Below are 18,102 nucleotides of genomic sequence, written 5' to 3'. Positions count from 1 at the left end.
GGGATGCAAGTTCACCGAGACAGAAGTAACAGAAAGATTTGGCTTTCCCAGAATAATTATTTGAAGAAAGTCTTGCAACGTTTCAACATGCAAGATAGTAAGCCAATTTCGACCCCTCTTCCTGTTAACTTCAAGTTATCCTCCGAGATGTGTTCTAGCAGTGAAGCAGAGAGGATGGAGATGTCTCGAGGACCATGTGCATCAGCAGTGGGAAGTTTGATGTTCGCTATGATCTGTACAAGATCGGACATGGCACAAGCAGTGGGAGCAGTTAGTCGGTATGTGGCGAATCCTGGAAGAGAGCATTGGAGCACTGTTAAGAGGATCCTTAGATACATTAAGGTACCTCGAATGCTGCATTATGTTATGGAGGATCGGATTTTACACTCAGGGGCTATGTCGATTCAGATTATGCAGGTGATCCTGATACGAGAAATCTACTACTGGTTATGTGTTTACACTTGCAGGAGGAGCTGTAAGCTGAGTTTCAAAACTGCAAACAGTTGTGGCGTTATCTACAACGGAGGCAGAATACATGGCAGCTACTCAAGCTTGCAAGGAGGCAATATGAATTAAAAGGTTATTGAAGGAGATCGAGCATAAACAAGAGAATGTTCTTTTGTTTTGTCACAGTCAGAGTGCCTTGCACATCGCAAGGAATCCAGCCTTTCATTCGAGGACGAAACACATTGGAGTACAATTTCACTTTGTGCGGGAAGAAGTAGAAGAAGGAAGCGTGGATATGAAGAAGATCCATACGAAGGACAACATAGCTGATTTTCTGACCAAGCCAGTGAACACTGATAAGTTTGAGTGGTGTCGATCCTCAAGTGGTCTAGCAGAAGCGTAAGCAGCAGGGAATGACAAGATTGAAAGGATGTGTGGAGATGTGTTTGATTCTCAATCAAATCTCCAAGTGGGAGAAATGTCGGAAATATGAGCATTAAATAGACGAGTCAACAAAGGTTGGCATTTTTGACTCAGATAGAAAGGAACGCGTTTTATACGCGGTAGGATGCGTTCAGACGGAAACACGTTTTCACACTGACAGGAAGTTCTATAAATAGAGCTTCTTTCCTTAATTCTGATGTCATCCCTTTTTCGAGTTTTCTCTCATCTAATAGCATTTGAATGCTTAGTTCTATAATTTTTGTGAGGTGTTTGTTTTCTTGTATTAAGTGAGTGTGTGTTCTCTTTGGAAACACAATGAGTGGGTTGTACACCACAAAATATTATAGTGAAAATTCTTTTCATCTTGCCCGTGGTTTTTACCCAAATAATTTTTAGGGGTTTTCTACGTAAATCTCGATGTCCAGTTCACGTAAATCTCGATGTCCAGCTTATTTTTTATTTTCGGGTTTTATTGTCTCAAATTACCGCAAATGTGATCAACAAAATGTGGGTACGATTATGTTATGAGTTGGATTTATTATTCAAAAAGTCGATCTGCTTCCCTGTGGAAGAAGAAAGAAGAAAGAAGAAGATGAGTAAGCTTTTTCTCTCCTCATCAATTCCTCAATTTCGCTGTCTCTCATGTATACAATTTTATTGGATTTTTTTTTTTACGATTTTGTGTTAATTATGATAGCTTTGACAAGGATAGAGTAATCGTAGTCGAGGGATTTTCTTTACCTTTTTTTGGTTCTGAATGTATCAGGATTTGGGTGTATCAATAAATTTTTGGCGCAATTCACGCGCAGGAGTGTAGTGAGTGATGTTCCTCTTACAACGGTCGATTTCAAGGTATTTTAAGGCTTAAAGTTCTGTTTTTCTGTTGTACTGGCATATGATATTTAGAGAAGTGATTGGCATGGATGTGAAAAAGGATTGCTGATCTAGTCATCCAGCTTCTACTCTAATTTATGGAGGTAGTATTGTGTTGTTGACTGGTAGAGGTACTGCAGGCAAAATCTTGGTCCTAAGCAATTGACTTCAACTATCATTTTTATTTTTCTGTCAAAAATTTGGTGATTGAGCATCTTTTGTTGGCTTAACTAGTATTCTCAAGCAATAAGCTTTAATTTCAAGTACACATGAATCTGCACTTTGAGTCTTGGCACAGGAGCAGTAATGAAGGGTGGCAGGCATCGCGACCGCTCTTCCATTCATTGTCAAATTTTCTTTAAGTATTAGTATTTTTATGTGTTACACGATAGATTTTTGTGGCTTATCATTTCTATGTTTCATTAATTGATCAAGATTTTGTATATATAAAAGTCACGAGTAACAGAAGTTTGTTACTATTCCTATAAATTAGAGTTGTTGGAGTTATCTTTTTAAAATTACTGTATACAAAGATATAGAAAGAATAATTAAAAAATATTCAAAAGTAAGTTGCTAAAACTAAAGAGAATAGTTTATTCTCTGTTATGCCCCCTCAAGATGGACTTCGAGTGATAAGTCCAATCTTGATCTTGAGTTGCAGAAACCATAAGCTATCTTTCTGTTGAGGAAATATGAGCTGCACGAAGAGCAACATTTTGAATTTGTTCTCGAATAAAATGAAAATCAATAACGACATGCTTCATTCTTAAATGAAAAATTGGATTTGAAGATAACCGTGTAGCTTCAATATTATCACAATATATCACCGGACAATAAGGGAGCGTAATTCCAAGGTCTGATGGTAGATAGCAAAACCATTTAATTTCAGCAGCAGTATTGGCAACCGATCGATACGCTGCCTCGGTGGAAGATCGAGCAACAATTTTTTTGCTTTTTAGAACCCAATGTTATGGGGTTTTTTCGGAGATAAAAATTATAAGAACATGTAGATGAGAAATTGTCCTTGTCTCCTGCCCAGTCAAAATCAGAAAAACCATGTATGGTAAGAGGTGAATCACGATAAATTTGCAAGCCATTGTTAATGGTTCCAACCAAATAACGTAAGAGACGTTTTACATAGGATCAATGCTCTGTTGTCGGGCAATGCATGTATTAAGACAGCTTGTTGACAACAAAGGCAATTTCTAGCCTTGTTATGAGTAAATATCTGAGGATGGTGAGTATGGTTCTGTACTGAGAAGGATCGGATAAAGAAGAGCCCGAATGTATCGTAAGAGAAGAATTTGTTGGCATTGGCGTGATTACAGGTTTTGCTTCTTGCATTTGGGCTTGTGTTAGAAGGTCCAAATTGTAGCTGTCTCTGAGAAAGTAGCACACCATTCTTGTTGGGAACAACTTCAATACTTTGAAAATAAGTTAACAAGCCAAGGTCCTTGATAGAAAACCGATGTGCGAAGGCACTGATGAATTGATCTACGACGGTGGTGTTGTTGCCCGTTAGGATTATGTCATCAACACCATTCTTGTTGGGAACAACGCGAGTACTAGACTTAGTATTACAGACTTCAATACCTAGAAAATAAGTAAACAAGCCAAGGTCCTTGATAGCAAGCTGATTTGCAAAGGCATTGATGAATTGATCTACGACGTTGATGTTGTTACCCGTTAGGATTATAAATTATGTCATCAACTTAAACAATGAGAAAAAAATTATGACCCTTGGTATTGAAGACAAAGAGAGAAGTATCGGCGTGTGAATTCTTAAATCCGGATGAAATAAGAAAATTTTTAAGTTCTTTATACCATGCACGCGGTGCTTGTTTCAAGCCATAATTGGCTTTTCTGATTTTGCAAACATAGGTTGGATCATCTTTGTCAACAAAACCTTGTGGCTGGGACATGTAGACATTTTCTGAGAAATTGCCTTGAATGAAAGTATTGTTTACATCAAGTTGTCTCAAGGAGCCACGACTTATTGCAATATCGAGCACAACACGAATGGTGGTTGGTTTAACCACTGGGCTATACATGTCATTGTAATCTATGCCTGGTCTTTGATGAAAGGCCTTAGCAACCAAGTTAGCCTTGTACATGTCAATAGAACCATCAGACTTGCGTTTAGTTCTAAAAATCAGTTTACGTCCAACTAGGTTTTGATTTTTGTTTGGTGGGACCAATTCCCATGTTCCACTCTTGACCAATGCATCATACTCCATTGACAGCTTGACACCATTTACGATCTTTGAGGGCTTGGGTCATTGTGGTGGGTTCAAGGTCATCGGATTCGGTTAATTGAAAATGAAAGTTTATTTTTGTGACGGGTTTCTTGATTTTGCTTTTGGATTGGGTGATCATTTGGTGGGTATTTTGTGGATTAAATTGTGAAGTGGGTTGTTTATAAGTGTTTTGATGGGTCGGTTCAGGTATATTCGTGGTAGGCAAAGTGTCGGAAAAAACAGTCGAACCTTCACTTGGCATTGATCGAAGAGCATCTGCTGCAGATGGCGAATTGAGAGGAGGTAATTGAGTATATGTGCAAATACGGAGTGGTGGCAGAATCCAAGTAGCGATAGAAATGGATTGGGGTCGAGGTAATTGCTTCGTTAGATTGGTAAAAGGGATAAAGATTCAACGAATTTGACATGTTGAGACATATATTCTGGAAGTTAGGGATCAACACAATGATATGCACTTGAGTTAGAGAATATCCTCTAAATACGCATGGTTTGAACCGAGATTCTAGTTTATGAGATGTATATGGTTTTATCCACGGGTAACAAAGGCAACCGAATATTTTTAGTTTGGAGTAGTGAGGTATTGTGACATAAATCTTTTCATATGGAGAGCAAAGTTGAAGGGCATTGGTTGGCATGCGACTGATCAATTAAACGTGGCGAAGGCATTAGTCCATTATGTGATGGGAAGGGATGTGTGAGAAAGTAAAGCTAAACCTGCTTCAACAATGTGAAGATGCCTTCTTTCTTAAAATCCATTGTGCTCGGATGTGTGTGGTGTAGTGAAGTGAGAAATTCCATGAGTCGCAAGAAAATTGGCAAGTGCTATATATTATCCACCATTATCCGAATATGATGTTTTTATTTTCTTGTTAAAGTGTTTTTCAACAATGATTTTTAATCTAATAAAAATTTGTTTGACTTCGGATTTTTGCTTAATGGGATAGAAACAGATGTATCTAGTGAAGTGGTCAACAAATATTACATATTACTTAAAACCATAATTTGAAAATATTGGTGAAGTCCATACGTCTGAAAATTGCGACTTTTATCACAAAGGCAAGCATTGCATGAAAAATTTACTGAAACAGGAGAATCTAAGCTTAGTTTATTTCTAGAAACAATGTCTTTTAGAATTGAGAATGCGGGATGACCTAGTCTATAATGCCACTCAAAAGTAGAAGTTTTTAGGCTGGAAAATGCAAGAAGTGAAGTTGATACTGGCCACTGATAGACACCATCTTTAGTTTTACCCTTCATCATTGTTGCACTCGTGCGAAGTTCCTTCACAAGAAAAGTGGATGGTAAGAATTCACTAGAGACATTATTTATGTTACAAAATTGAGAAATGGCAATTAAATTTTTTTCCATGGAAGTAACACATAAAACATTATTTAATTGAAATGTGTTGGTGGAGGTGGACAGTGAAGTGGAACCGGTATGAGTAATTGGGAGACCCCAGCCATCTCCAATCATAATGTCATCCGAGCCATTGTATGGAGTGCGCTATGACAGATTAGCCAAGTCTGATGTTACATGGTGAGAGGCACCACTGTGTAGGAGTCATGATGGATTGGTATAGAACTAGCAGCAAAGTGTGCCCATGGTTGCCATGGTGTTTTAGACTGATTTACTTGACCATTGGAGTTGTTTGTTGGGGTTATTGGGAACATTTGTAAGATGGACATCTCTTTGCAGTGTGACCTTGAACCCTGCATATCTGACAAGAACCTAGATATTGGCGGAATGGCGGACGGGTTGGTCGATTTTCAGAAAAAGATACTGGTTTGCCAAATGTGGATGATGAAGTGCAATTTGTGTTGGTATTTAAAGGGTGCCAAGAGGTGTTTTTTTTGGTGGGGTTTGCTGTAGCAAGAAAATAAGAAGGTTCTGGTTTAGTTGACAACATTGATGCTTCAAAATTAAGCAGCTTTTCATGTAGTTGTTCAAATGTGATTGAGGAGTCTCTTGATTGAACGGCACGAACCAATTCCTTGTAGTCATCACCAAGTTTATCTAATATTTGCTCCGTAAGATCCTGTGTCAAGTGGTGCTCCAAGAAGAGCCAGTTCATCAGCTCGTGCTTTTATTGCTTGCAAAAATTCAGACACAATTTCAGAGCCTGTTGTGATTTGTTTCAACTGGTTTTTGACTTGTCTGATGGCCCACGAGTTGGCTTAGCATATGTGTTGCCAAGATGTACCACGCTTCCCGAGAGGTTTTGGCTTAAGCAATAAAGGAATAATTGTTGGGGAGAGAGAACCAACAATGGCATTAAGAATAAATTGAACTTGTCGGGTCCATATGTTATAATTTGGATTGAGTTCTATATTGTTGATATGGTTTTGATCCATCAATATAGCCTAGGAGATCATAATTTGTTCACAAACAAGGTTTGAAATTGCAACTTCCAAGAGATGTAGTTGCTGGAGTTGAGCTTAAGAGGAGTTTGTGCAGACATGTTAATGGTGGTGAGGGTGTGGTGAGAGCTTCATTTGTGTTCTGAATGGAGGATCTTGATGGTGTATATATACAACTCACGAGTAACAGAAGTTTGTTACTGTTCCTATAAACTAGAGTTGTTGGAGTTATCTTTTAAAACTACTATATACATAAATTTAAAGAGAATAATTAAAAAATATACAAAAGTAAGTTGCTAAAACTAAGGAGAATATTATTATTCTCTGTTAATATATGGACAAAATACAGTTTCTCCTTCGCCAGGCCTTAAATGTTTCGAGCTTTAAGCTTTAGTTTACATTCCCTATGGGAAAATTCTGGTTCCGTCCAGATTATGAAATAGTGGTTTTATAATATCAGTTAGTTGTTTGGTTACATTATGGAAATATGGATAAGGCGTCACGCGAACTTAGAAAAGCTTAGACGTCCTGTAGCTTTATTTTTCTTGTTCACTTCTCGCTACTTTTGAGCTGTTAGCATGAATTTCTAGGTTGAAAACTTGAAATGTTCCTACCTTCTCCCTTCTCCTAACTGCTACATTAGCAAGCTGTAATCAACAATTCGGCACATATTACGAAGATGATATACAATTTTTTAATCATACCTGAAATTTTAATGGTTATTCAATGAATAGAAAGCTTTCTATTCTGCTTGCCCATGGAACCCCTGTCTCTCCAATGAATCTTCAAGTTCCTTAAATCACATGTTTTAGATGAAGGGAAAGTTGTAAAATTTTTCTGAATAGAGGTTTTATTCCTTATTTGGTGACATTTTTAGTTTAATGTGCAGGCTGTTCCATTGTTACCAACATTTCTTCCAAAACATGGTGAGGGCGGATTTGAATTTGCTGGCTCAAAGTTCTTCAAATCATTTGCAGTTTTTGGATTGGGAGCCTCAGGGCTTCTGAGTTGTGCAACACTAGCATACGCTTCTGATGAGGCTGAGCATGGGTTGGAGTCTGCTAGCTATCCCTGGCCTCATAAAGGCATCCTTAGTTCATATGACCATGCATCGTAAGTAAATTCATCATTACACATTTTTCGAATTTGAGAAAGTTTAGACATGGATCTCTTTTTGACACAAAGTTAGGGTTCAAGCAATTTTTTTCTAACCACGCTGATTGAATTTGGAGAAAAACTAACACTATGGCGCCAATAACATTAAATTTCTTTTCCACGAGCATTTTATGTTACCGAGGATATGTTAATACTTAATCCAATCGGTTGATATCAAAAGCCCTTATTGGTTTATCTGGAATTAGTTCCTTGTCTTGGCAATGAAATTTTAATTTGTGTGAGCAGTATTCGCCGTGGTCACCAGGTCTACCAACAAGTTTGTGCATCATGCCACTCTATGTCACTTATTTATTACCGTGATCTTGTTGGTGTGGCTTACACTGAGGAAGAAATTAAAACTATGGCAGCAGAGATTGAAGTTGTTGATGGCCCAAATGATGAGGGTGAGATGTTTACTCGGCCAGGGAAGCTGAGTGACCGCTTTCCTGAACCTTATACTAATGAACAGGCTGCAAGATTTGCAAACGGAGGAGCATATCCCCCTGATTTAAGTCTTATCACCAAGGCAGTATCATGATTTTCCAAGATTTGGATATTTTTTTAGTTTATTTTTAAAGTAAACCATCTAATCCTGATTTACTTACATCAGGCCCGCCACAATGGCCAGAATTATGTTTTTGCGCTTCTAACAGGGTACCGTGATCCTCCCGCTGGTGTAACGGTAATTTATGCGCTTTGCCATCTGTTTGTCCCTTGGATGTGCTAGAAGTGAGCTAGTCTGTAACATCTGTACTGCGATACTTGAAACCCTGTCATGCGCACATGTTCTCTTACATTAGCTCAACTTTGACTTCACACTTTTTTTTTCATTTTTGTTCTCTATTTTTCTTGTTTTCGCGCATTCCATGTTGCTTTGGTCTAACAAGTTAAAATTAAACTTAAGCAATGATCCGTGTATTTCCTTTCTGACAAAGTTAATTGTTGCCTTGGATCTGCGAGTAAATAGCAGATTCGCGAGGGCCTTTACTATAATCCTTACTTCCCTGGTGGAGCAATTGCGATGCCTAAAATGCTTAATGATGGTGCTATTGAGTATGAAGATGGTACCCCTGCAACTGAAGCACAGGTGACATGGTCTTTATATTTTTAAATCAATTGTGTTGTATCAAATGCATAAGCAACTTGTTGTCTCCTCACGTCGCAGATGGGAAAAGATGTTGTGACCTTTTTGTCATGGGCTGCTGAACCAGAAATGGAAGAACGAAAACTGGTACGCCTCTCTCCTCCCGGTCTCTCTGTCTCAGTCACAAATTATTATTTAAATATGTTCCTGTAATCACTGCGGTTCTAGTAATATATGTGGTAGGAAAATTTGTCAAATCGGTTGGGGGGGTTGGGGCTAAAACAAACCTTACGTAAAGGAATGCTATGAATACCAAATTCTTATAAAGAGTTTGGAATTATCCAATGGGTATATGCATATAACAATGCAAATAGTTGTCATGACTACTGTAAACGTTATGGTTTTGATATGTCTTAATTCGAGATGAATTTTATTCATGCATCATTTATGTTTTATATATCCTTTCCCATTTGCACAATCTTCTTGATAACTCAAGTTTGGTGTGGAAAACTGTTTTTCCTACATAGCTTATTGTGGTAGATAGATCACTGCACTTAAGCCTAAACCTCTCTCTTTCGGAATTGGGACAGATGGGTTTCAAATGGATATTTGTTTTGTCGCTTGCACTTATCCAAGCAGGCTACCAAAGACGCTTGAAATGGTCGGTTTTTAAGTCCCGGAAGTTGGTCCTTGATGTTGTCAACTGAAACACTTAATATCTTCGTTAAAAGTCCTGAGATGTATTTCGCCTTCGATTACACGTTTGTGTGTGTATCTATATATATAAATAATGTTCAGTACTCGGATGTGCTTCGTCTTGTAGAAGGTTCGCGAGTTTTTGCTAATTACTATGTTACTTGTTTCAAGAAATATAGTATATAATCCTTAGGTTACGGCACTGAAATATCATTACCATCGAGCAAGGGTCAAAATTATGCGTGCCGTGACTTGTATGTAATTTGTATCACTCACTTAGTTGGAAAATCTTTTATTCCCCCTTACGACATAGATTGATCACAAAACAAATTACTAATAATTTTATAATGCACTAGTTATTTTACCTTTTGTATTAATGTGCTCACTGCTCTGCGCAAAAATTGAAAATATTAGGAGATCTATGTTATCAGGTCCAGATCCAACAAATCTATCGAACAAAGAAAGGCTAGTGAGGGTGATTTCCTTATATTATGTTCACATGGAATTTATATTTTGGTGAAAATCATGATGAAAACATTTAAATTTAAGGCTTTCTCCTTTTGTATTACGGAAAGCTTGAGCCATTTTTTTTAATCAGTCTTTAATAGTTTGCTAAGGAAAAAACGGAAATAGATTCCAAAAAAAAGAGGAAATAGAATGTAATAAATGGTGAAAAGATTCATTATAATTTGCGAAATAAACATATAGTTTGAGCTGATTAATGTATCGATCAAAAAATTTTGTAAGCTCAAATCGAGCTTTGGAGCAGAAAAGTAACATGCCGCGTAGCAGTTTAGTCAAATTCGAGTGGGGTGAAACATACAATTTACTTCCAAAGCTTCCTCAAAGACATATTTTTGTCAGTTTCTTTCTTCATGACCTTGGCAACAGCCATTTCGAAGTCCTCTGAGTTACATGGAACCTCCTCTTTCTCAAAGCAAACATCCCAGCTTCGGTGCAAACAGCCGGCCAAACAACATCGGTATTTGCATAAGTGAGGACAACCATAGATCACTGATAGGCGTCGGTGACAATTAAAACAACATTATGGCAGTAAAAACCCAGAGTAATGCTTTGAATTCTAATTTCGATGATTTCAAGTTGCAAATATTTTCTAAAATTCATTTGGCTCAACAGAGAGGTTCACGGGGTCTCTATATAGATCAGCATATACCCCGTGAGTCTATGTTTTAGCACTGTTCTACTTAGATATGTAACAACTTGACGGGTACTCATCAAATACTTGTCGATTTCCACATGATTTGGCCTCGGCCAAAAGCAAATGATAGACATAACCTACTGGATCTACTCATCCCTTATACATAATTCAGTTTAGTAATTATTGAGAAACATTATACCCCAAAATAAAACTCATTCCAAGATTCCCTTCAAGTAAGAAATAATGCATATTGAACTAAACCTGAGACCAATAATGGCTAGAAAACATAGGTGTATGACCTGATTGTTATCGAAAAAAATGACAATGGACAGGAACAAGATGCACTGCCAGTAAATACATATCTTTCATAATATTGTGGCTGTTGACTAAAGTTTACAAAAAATATGAAATACCTCAAGTTCTGCACCAGATGCACCATTCATTTTCTCAGCAATCTTCTTGAGATCAATCCCTCGCATCATATTTATTTTTCTCGAGTGTCTCTTCAAAACGTCAAACCAAGACTGAAAAGAATTCTCGCGTTAGCCATGTGAAAGTCAAAAGTGTAGTGCGGCTGTCTCACATGGTCTCTAAATATCTTGGATAAAAATAGGAAAGAGAAAAATGTAGTTTAAAATGTAAAAGAAACGAAGGATAGGGAATATATATAAAGTAATGTTTGACGGGGTATATAAAATATGAGAGGAGAACAAGAAGAAAACAAAGAAATGGCTTTGTAGAGGCAAGTGTTGAACACTTTATGAAAACTGGTATACCTCTTCATTGGGATTTGGAAACTCAATTTTCCTATCAATTCTTCCAGGCCTTAGTAGATTTGGTCCAGAATGTCAATTCTATTGGTAGCCATCAATACCTGTATATATATCGTACAAAAACTACGATATTTTCAGTCTACCAAAAGGAAACAATAGCGAAAGCATATAGTTGACAAATCACTTTAAGATACCTTAATCTTATTAGATGCTTCAAAGAAAGCCATCAAGTTGATTGAGAAGCTCCAGCATAGTCCGCTGAACTTCACTATCCTCGTTACCACTTCCAGATTCCATACGTGCAGATCCTATGCTATCAATTTCATCCACAAAGATAATGGAAGGGGCATGCTCTCTGTTCAAAAAATACCATAATCAGGAGCACAACATAGAAAATTTTGAAAATAAACACTATACTATTTAAATAATATGCCAAATGAAACAAAAGATTATACTGGCATAAAATCATATGAACAAATGGAGAAAACATCTTAATAAAATCATGCATAAACAACATTATATGAAACTAACCTGGCCATCACAAAAAGTTCTCTCACCATCCAGAAACTCGGATAAAAGTGCAGTCAGTATGATGTGCCACTGCCCTTGCACGAAGAGTTTTATCTCCATATAGCATGACTCCCTTCACATGAAAAAGATAACAAGTTCATGAATGCTTTCAAAATTTCAGATTTGAATGCTTCCAAAATTTCAAAGAATGACCGTCACCAATTTCTGTGTACCTTTGGCTGAGCAATTCCAAGACTCTCAAACAATTTGATAGGAAGTTCAATCACTTACTAAAAAAGATGCCATATTTAAACTTGGTGTAATATTCAACACATGCATGTACACAAAATCTGCCTACAAAACTAAAAACAGCAAATCCAAAACATACCATCTCTCAATTGTTAAGACTAATAGTTTCGTTGGTGTGCTGTCGTTGAGCCACCAAACTTAATTTTCTACTTTCAATTATAACGAGTGCAATGATGAGTAAAGTCGAATCCACATAGAACGAGAGATTTATTTCTTTCGATAAAAATAAATAAAAGATGGGATTTTGTTGGATAAAGACTAATTAAATAAAATAGTAAAAATAAAATTAAAAAGCAAGGAAAAATAATGAATTTAAATAGAATTAAATGAAGAATTTAATATAAACAGATTCTGATTCAAGGGGGTTCCAATATTGGATTGTATCACCGTTCATCAGTTAACATTTGATTTATTCATGCATTTTCAAGCAATTAACCTTATGGTTATAGGGATAGCCGCTAAAATCCTTGTGTTTTTCTAATTTAATTGACCAAACGCAGCATCCAGTCAAAACTTATTAGTAACTAACTGGGCACGATAGCGTTCCATATTAATTTTCGTTTTGTGAAAACAGTTAATCCTTAAATCTAACAATCGAGATATATACAATTGATAAATCTAGTTTCGTTGATTTATTAAACTAAGTATGCTATGGTAACACAACACATATAATCTATCGCTATTCACGTTCCAATCATTCATGAAATTACGGATCAATGAATTTATGGATCACAGTAAAAATGCATACATCAAATTAATTTGTCAGATTATTCGACATACAAATTTCATAGAATTAAATATAAATCAATGTATACGTGAAACAAACAAGATTCTTAAATTTTAAATTAAACAGAAAAACCTCACAGTGATAAAATCGAAATAACGGAGTTTTTCTTTGAATCAGAAATAAGAATTTGACCAAACATGACTTGGTTTATAATCTTTATGAAAATATAAATAATGATTTATTCGTGTTTTGTTTAGTCGGACAAGTTTGTTATAATTATATTTTTTTCTAACTCGGGAGCATTATTCCGACTTGAAACATTGATATCAAATGAACTATAAATATTTGGATGATATGACTATAATAGATAAGGAGGGTAAAAATTTGAAATATAAAAAAGTTTGAGGGCACTGAAGAATAAACGAGAAATTGGCCTTCAGTCTCCAGCCGTCGATTTTTTTTGTGTTCAGTCTCTGGGTACTTTTTTAGTACCACATTTCCACATGAAGTGTACCACATTTCCACATGAAATGTACCACATTTTGTATGACATAATATCACAATTTTGTGGGTAGAAAGTGAACCAAAAAAATATTTTGATTGGAGATTTTTCACGAACTTAAACAAGAATAAACGTTAAATTGTATTCCTATAGCCTATAGATATGAACGGGATGTCCAGCTTTATTCTTGCGCCTAGCCCTATAGTCCAGTTAAGTTTGCGTGGGATTTCTCATTTCCATTACTCAGCTCTTTCTCTACTTACTTTTCCCTGAATTATTCTTAATTATGCTAATTTAATTGTTAATTTTTATATTTTCAGGGTTAGGAGGTGTGGATCTGCGGAGAATTGCAAGATTTTGGAATTATCCGAAGATTAGGGTTTCCCACCTGTGTACCACCGCCAATATACTTTATACGTTGTACGCTTGTAGATTCTAGTTTCTACTGAAGAGATTTTGATACTTTACTGCGTTTAGAGTATTATTCGAATCGTTGCACCGAAGTTAGAATAAGTTTCGTGTTGTAATCTGAATATCTGGTAATTTTTACCTGGCAATTGTGCTTTTTTTTTTTTGTTTCAATTGTCAAAGTTAAGCCATTTTTGTATTTTGAGGCCTGGAAAGTGGGATCAAGGGCTAGTGTTTCTTGTTATTGATATTTGGGAAAGAAAGTCTGCTTTTGTACTTGCATTTAAGCTAGTTGAATATGGATAAGAAGAAGGTTGTAGCTCCACTGGTTTGCCACGGGCATTCGCGACCAGTGGTTGATGTGTTCTACAGCCCCACAACACCTGATGGTTTCTTCCTTGTTAGCGCGAGCAAGGGTAAGGTTTTACACGTGTTTGGTTATTATTACTGCAAACAGGTCTTGATTTTACCAAGTTTCACGAGCATGGTGGCTTTTTCCAGATTCGACTCCGATGTTAAGGAATGGAGAGACTGGAGATTGGATTGGCACCTTTCAAGGTCATAAAGGTGCAGTGTGGAGTTGTTGCTTGGATAAAAATGCTTTGCGTGCTGCCTCTGCGTCAGCTGATTTTTCTGCGTACGTGTCAAGTCGTGAAGATTCATCTGTTTAGATTATCTAGGCATTTCATAATAGGCATCCTCGTGTAAATATTAATTAGGAACTTTTCTATACTCAGGGTCTCATAAATCTTATTATCTAATTGAATTAAAGTAATTGTTTGCAGTAAACACAGAGCTAATAGAGATATATTCTGAAATATTTAACTTTATTAACATGTGAGTTGGTTTTGTTTTCTTGTTGACTGTAGGAAATTATGGGATGCATTAACTGGGGATGAATTGCATTCATTTGAGCACAAGCACATTGTTCGTGCTTGTGCCTTCTCAGAGGTACACCATATCTATTTTCAAATATCTCTGTTAATCTTTTATCTATTCATAGTTTTAGTGATTCTTGTGTAAATTCTTTACTATTTTTTGTATCTAATTTGATCACTAAAAAGATTAGAACAACTTTACTTGCTGCTCTAAAGTTTGATTAGAGTAGACACAGGCTGATTTGCGTAAGGAATCTTACAATCAATATAGAAGTCTCTTATTTAGCATATTGAATTGCATTTGTTGTCTAAACTTATGTGGTAAAAATTTCCTCTTTGTATATGTAGATTTTTAGTTTGCCAATTTGTATTAAACTGGTTGAAGACATTGGTTGGGGGATATACCTGGCTTCAAATTTAAAAGATTTATGTTTCTAAATTTTATATTTGCTACTAACTATGCACCAGGTTTCATTTTCTGTGTCAAGAAATATAATTTTGATGTGGCTTTATGAGAGATCGGTTGCTCACTTCAACAATTTGAGCTATTTATTTGAATTTAATTTTAAATTTTTTTGGGTCTACGAGTCTATCAAAGTGATTTGTGAACAATTTCTTCTTCCTTGTTCTTTAGTACATTTTCATTGTTTTGTCTTGGTCATATACCACGAGTCCAGGACAAATGCTTTACATTTTAGTTTTAATCTCCAATTCTTTATCCATTTATCAGTTGAAAACACTCGCTTCACAGTTTGCAACATAGGTAGATTTATGACTCACAGAATGAAGAACTGATATGATGTGGCCAGGTATTAGGTTTCCATTGAATTTCATAGGGCCATGTTAGAATTTACTGTGCTGTGTGGCGGTTATTGTAGAATGGCATTTCTGTCTATTTATACCAAGTTTGATTTGATTGATTTGCAGGATACATGCCTTTTGCTAACTGGAGGGATGGAAAAAACTCTACGCATATTTGATCTAAATCGGCCTGATGGACATCCACGGGAAATCGAAAAATCTCCTGGTTCTGTCAGGACTCTTTCTTGGCTCCACAGTGATCAAACGATCCTAGGTTCCTGTACTGAAGTTGGAGGGGTGAGGTACGTGATAATCCTATCAGATTCCTTTCTTTTTGTGTTCGCTCAGATCTCTCCATTCTGTTTGAATTTATTTCCGGTATAAATATGAAGACGGTGTATTTCCTGTTAGAGTTTGTAGTGTTCATGCATTCCAGGTTAGATATCTATAAATCTACTTGCAGGTGATAGTACTTGTGTTAACACCAATCAACCAAACGACCCCCCTCCCTGACAAAGCTCAATTTCATCAGTGTCTTACAGTCGTAGGTTTAAAACTTAAATCTTCAGATTCCTTTTTACTGTGCTAGTCATTTCCCTAGTCTTGATACACATTGTGTCTTGTAACTGAGTTATAATTAAGTTTTCAAAAGATCAAATTCATGGTCGCGACTTGGAAAACACTGCTGCTGGAGTTTAAACATTTACTTATTGCGGATTTGGTTAGGGATTGGAAGTTTGTATGCTGCTGATTTAAGTTTACAGAGTTTTCTTTTCATTTCATAATCTAGTTCTAAGGATTACTATCCTTTGTAATCCAACTAAATATTTTAATAAATATAAGTTTTGTATAAAAAAAAAACAATCATATCATTCGTTAATAATTATGATTGCAGTTATCTAAGACATTAGATTTTTCATCATTATAAAAATCATCTGAATCCTTTTGTCTTTGAATATGCGTCAGGCTAGTAATTTACTGTTGTCAGTTCAATCCGATTCTTTCTTATTTGATGATAACGCTAGGTTATGGGATGTGAGAACTGGTGCGATTGTTCGAACACTTGAAACCAAGTCCTCGGTAACCAGCGCTGAAGTGAGTCAAGATGGCCGCTATATAACAACTGCAGACGGGTCAACAGTTAGGTTTTGGGATGCAAATCAGTATGTCTCTCATTTTCTCCCTACTTCTTGGATACGTCGATCTTATTTTGTTTCAATTTGACCGATTTATTTACACCAAGTGGTTTTGTTATCAATGATCCAATATTTTTCTTTTACCAGCTTTGGATTGGTAAAGAGCTACAATATGCCCTGCATTGTGGAATCGGCTTCATTGGAACCAAAGTATGGTAACAAGTTCATCGTAGGTGGAGAAGACATGTGGATTCATGTTTTCGATTTTCACACAGGAGCAGAAGTTGGTGAGTACTTGTTATTATGAGTTATTTAAAAATTGTCTATTGCTAAAATATAAAAATTAGTACTTCATTTACTTTTATGATAGGATTTCTTATTTGCTTCTGGGGTCCATGTTCGTTTTCACGCCCTTTCCAAATGTCTAAATTTCCATTCATTTCTCAAGTATCTTTTTCTTCCCCTGTTCATTTTTCCCCTTTGGGGGTTATGATTAGATGAATTATACATATTCTATTTATTCATTTTTTGAGTACAGATTTCATTTGTCTGTATATGGAAGCAACGTTTTCTAAATCTCGTGGCACACAGGATGCAACAAGGGACACCATGGTCCAGTTCATTGTGTGCGTTTCTCTCCTGGAGGTGAATCTTATGCCTCTGGATCTGAAGATGGTACTGTCAGAATATGGCAGACTGGTCCATTGGGTGACAACGAGAAAGAAATTCCTGTAGACGACGAGCTTGCTCGCCAGTTTGAGAATGCACATATTGCCAAAGAAGAGAGAAGGGATGCCAGCGAGAACAATACCGATGAAAAGACCCCGGATGCTGAGTAGTTTATATGTACTTTTTTGTGTGCATCTCAGTGTTTGCATGTCTCATCTTGTGGTTGATTGCTTGTTTGGAGGTTGTAAAGAGTGGGCTTCAATTGATAAAAGCTTGTAGACATCTTTGGCCAACTTTCACGCACCCTCGCCCGCGCGACACACACACACACACACATATATGTATATGAGCGTGACTAAAATAAATAAAATTTATAGATTTAGAATGTATGAGTTTCACATTTTTTTAGCATAATATGTAATCAATGTTACACCATTATGCACAGCCAAAAGAAACTCCACGAATTACATTACGCAGCTACTTGTTTATCACCTTCTGTGAATCAAGGATTATTTGTGGATACAATGCTATTTTGAACTTGTTGATTGAAGGGCCCAACAAACGATATAAAGCTAAAATCAGTGTTCTAAAAAGTTCGTTTCGGAGAAGTTTGACTGAATTAAAATAATTAAGGCGTTTAATTAAACGTGTTTAAGTATAATTAATCGCATCTGTTTATTTTTAAATTTTTTATTTTGAAGGTATTTTTTATTTTAAAATAATAAATTATGTTTATAATTTAGATATTTATTTTTTAATTATAATTATTATTAAGCGTGTTTGACAATGATTTGATAAATATTTAGCATTTTTTAATGTGGTCTAGTTGCAAAAACAAATAACCATTATAATTTTGAGTTTTTTTTTTATATTTTTATAAATATGAGAATTAATGCATCAGACTTAAGTTTATCAT

General features: G+C 36.0%; 2 protein-coding genes and 1 pseudogene across 2 annotated transcripts; 2 read left to right on the top strand and 1 right to left on the bottom strand.

Moving 5' to 3' along the window:
• Nucleotides 1-1,440: 1,440 nt before the first annotated feature.
• Nucleotides 1,441-9,619, top strand: LOC140991436 (cytochrome c1-2, heme protein, mitochondrial-like). The gene is made up of 8 exons (XM_073461387.1): nucleotides 1,441-1,487; nucleotides 1,658-1,743; nucleotides 7,269-7,492; nucleotides 7,781-8,060; nucleotides 8,145-8,216; nucleotides 8,505-8,621; nucleotides 8,700-8,765; nucleotides 9,209-9,619. The coding sequence occupies exons 1-8, from the start codon at nucleotides 1,484-1,486 to the stop codon at nucleotides 9,323-9,325; spliced, it is 966 nt and encodes a 321-aa protein (XP_073317488.1). The 5' UTR covers nucleotides 1,441-1,483; the 3' UTR covers nucleotides 9,326-9,619.
• A 345-nt stretch (nucleotides 9,620-9,964) lies between these two features.
• On the bottom strand, nucleotides 9,965-11,883 carry LOC140991816 (26S proteasome regulatory subunit 8 homolog B-like; annotated as a pseudogene).
• A 1,555-nt stretch (nucleotides 11,884-13,438) lies between these two features.
• LOC140991638 (uncharacterized) lies at nucleotides 13,439-17,575 on the top strand. Its single transcript, XM_073461719.1, has 8 exons — nucleotides 13,439-13,503; nucleotides 13,615-14,118; nucleotides 14,204-14,339; nucleotides 14,572-14,653; nucleotides 15,508-15,683; nucleotides 16,407-16,544; nucleotides 16,665-16,804; nucleotides 17,109-17,575. The coding sequence occupies exons 2-8, from the start codon at nucleotides 14,001-14,003 to the stop codon at nucleotides 17,354-17,356; spliced, it is 1,038 nt and encodes a 345-aa protein (XP_073317820.1). The 5' UTR covers nucleotides 13,439-13,503; nucleotides 13,615-14,000; the 3' UTR covers nucleotides 17,357-17,575.
• Nucleotides 17,576-18,102: the final 527 nt, after the last annotated feature.

The sequence above is a fragment of the Primulina huaijiensis genome, chromosome 13 (genome assembly GCF_012295235.1).
Source record: "Primulina huaijiensis isolate GDHJ02 chromosome 13, ASM1229523v2, whole genome shotgun sequence".
Lineage (NCBI taxonomy): Eukaryota > Viridiplantae > Streptophyta > Magnoliopsida > Lamiales > Gesneriaceae > Primulina > Primulina huaijiensis.
The sequence above is the reverse complement of the archived record's forward strand: the minus strand, read 5'-3'. Positions and strand labels throughout refer to the sequence as shown.

Excerpts from the sequence above, each read along its gene's own strand:
- LOC140991436 (XM_073461387.1), top strand. Across the intron at positions 1,744-7,268 it reads TTACAACGGTCGATTTCAAG|GCTGTTCCATTGTTACCAAC; the intron begins GTATTTTAAGGC and ends TTTAATGTGCAG. Across the intron at positions 8,622-8,699 it reads CCCCTGCAACTGAAGCACAG|ATGGGAAAAGATGTTGTGAC; the intron begins GTGACATGGTCT and ends CTCACGTCGCAG.
- LOC140991638 (XM_073461719.1), top strand. The coding sequence starts at position 14,001 with ATGGATAAGAAGAAGGTTGTAGCTCCACTGGTTTGCCACGGGCATTCG. Across the intron at positions 14,119-14,203 it reads CCTTGTTAGCGCGAGCAAGG|ATTCGACTCCGATGTTAAGG; the intron begins GTAAGGTTTTAC and ends GGCTTTTTCCAG. Across the intron at positions 14,654-15,507 it reads GTGCTTGTGCCTTCTCAGAG|GATACATGCCTTTTGCTAAC; the intron begins GTACACCATATC and ends ATTGATTTGCAG.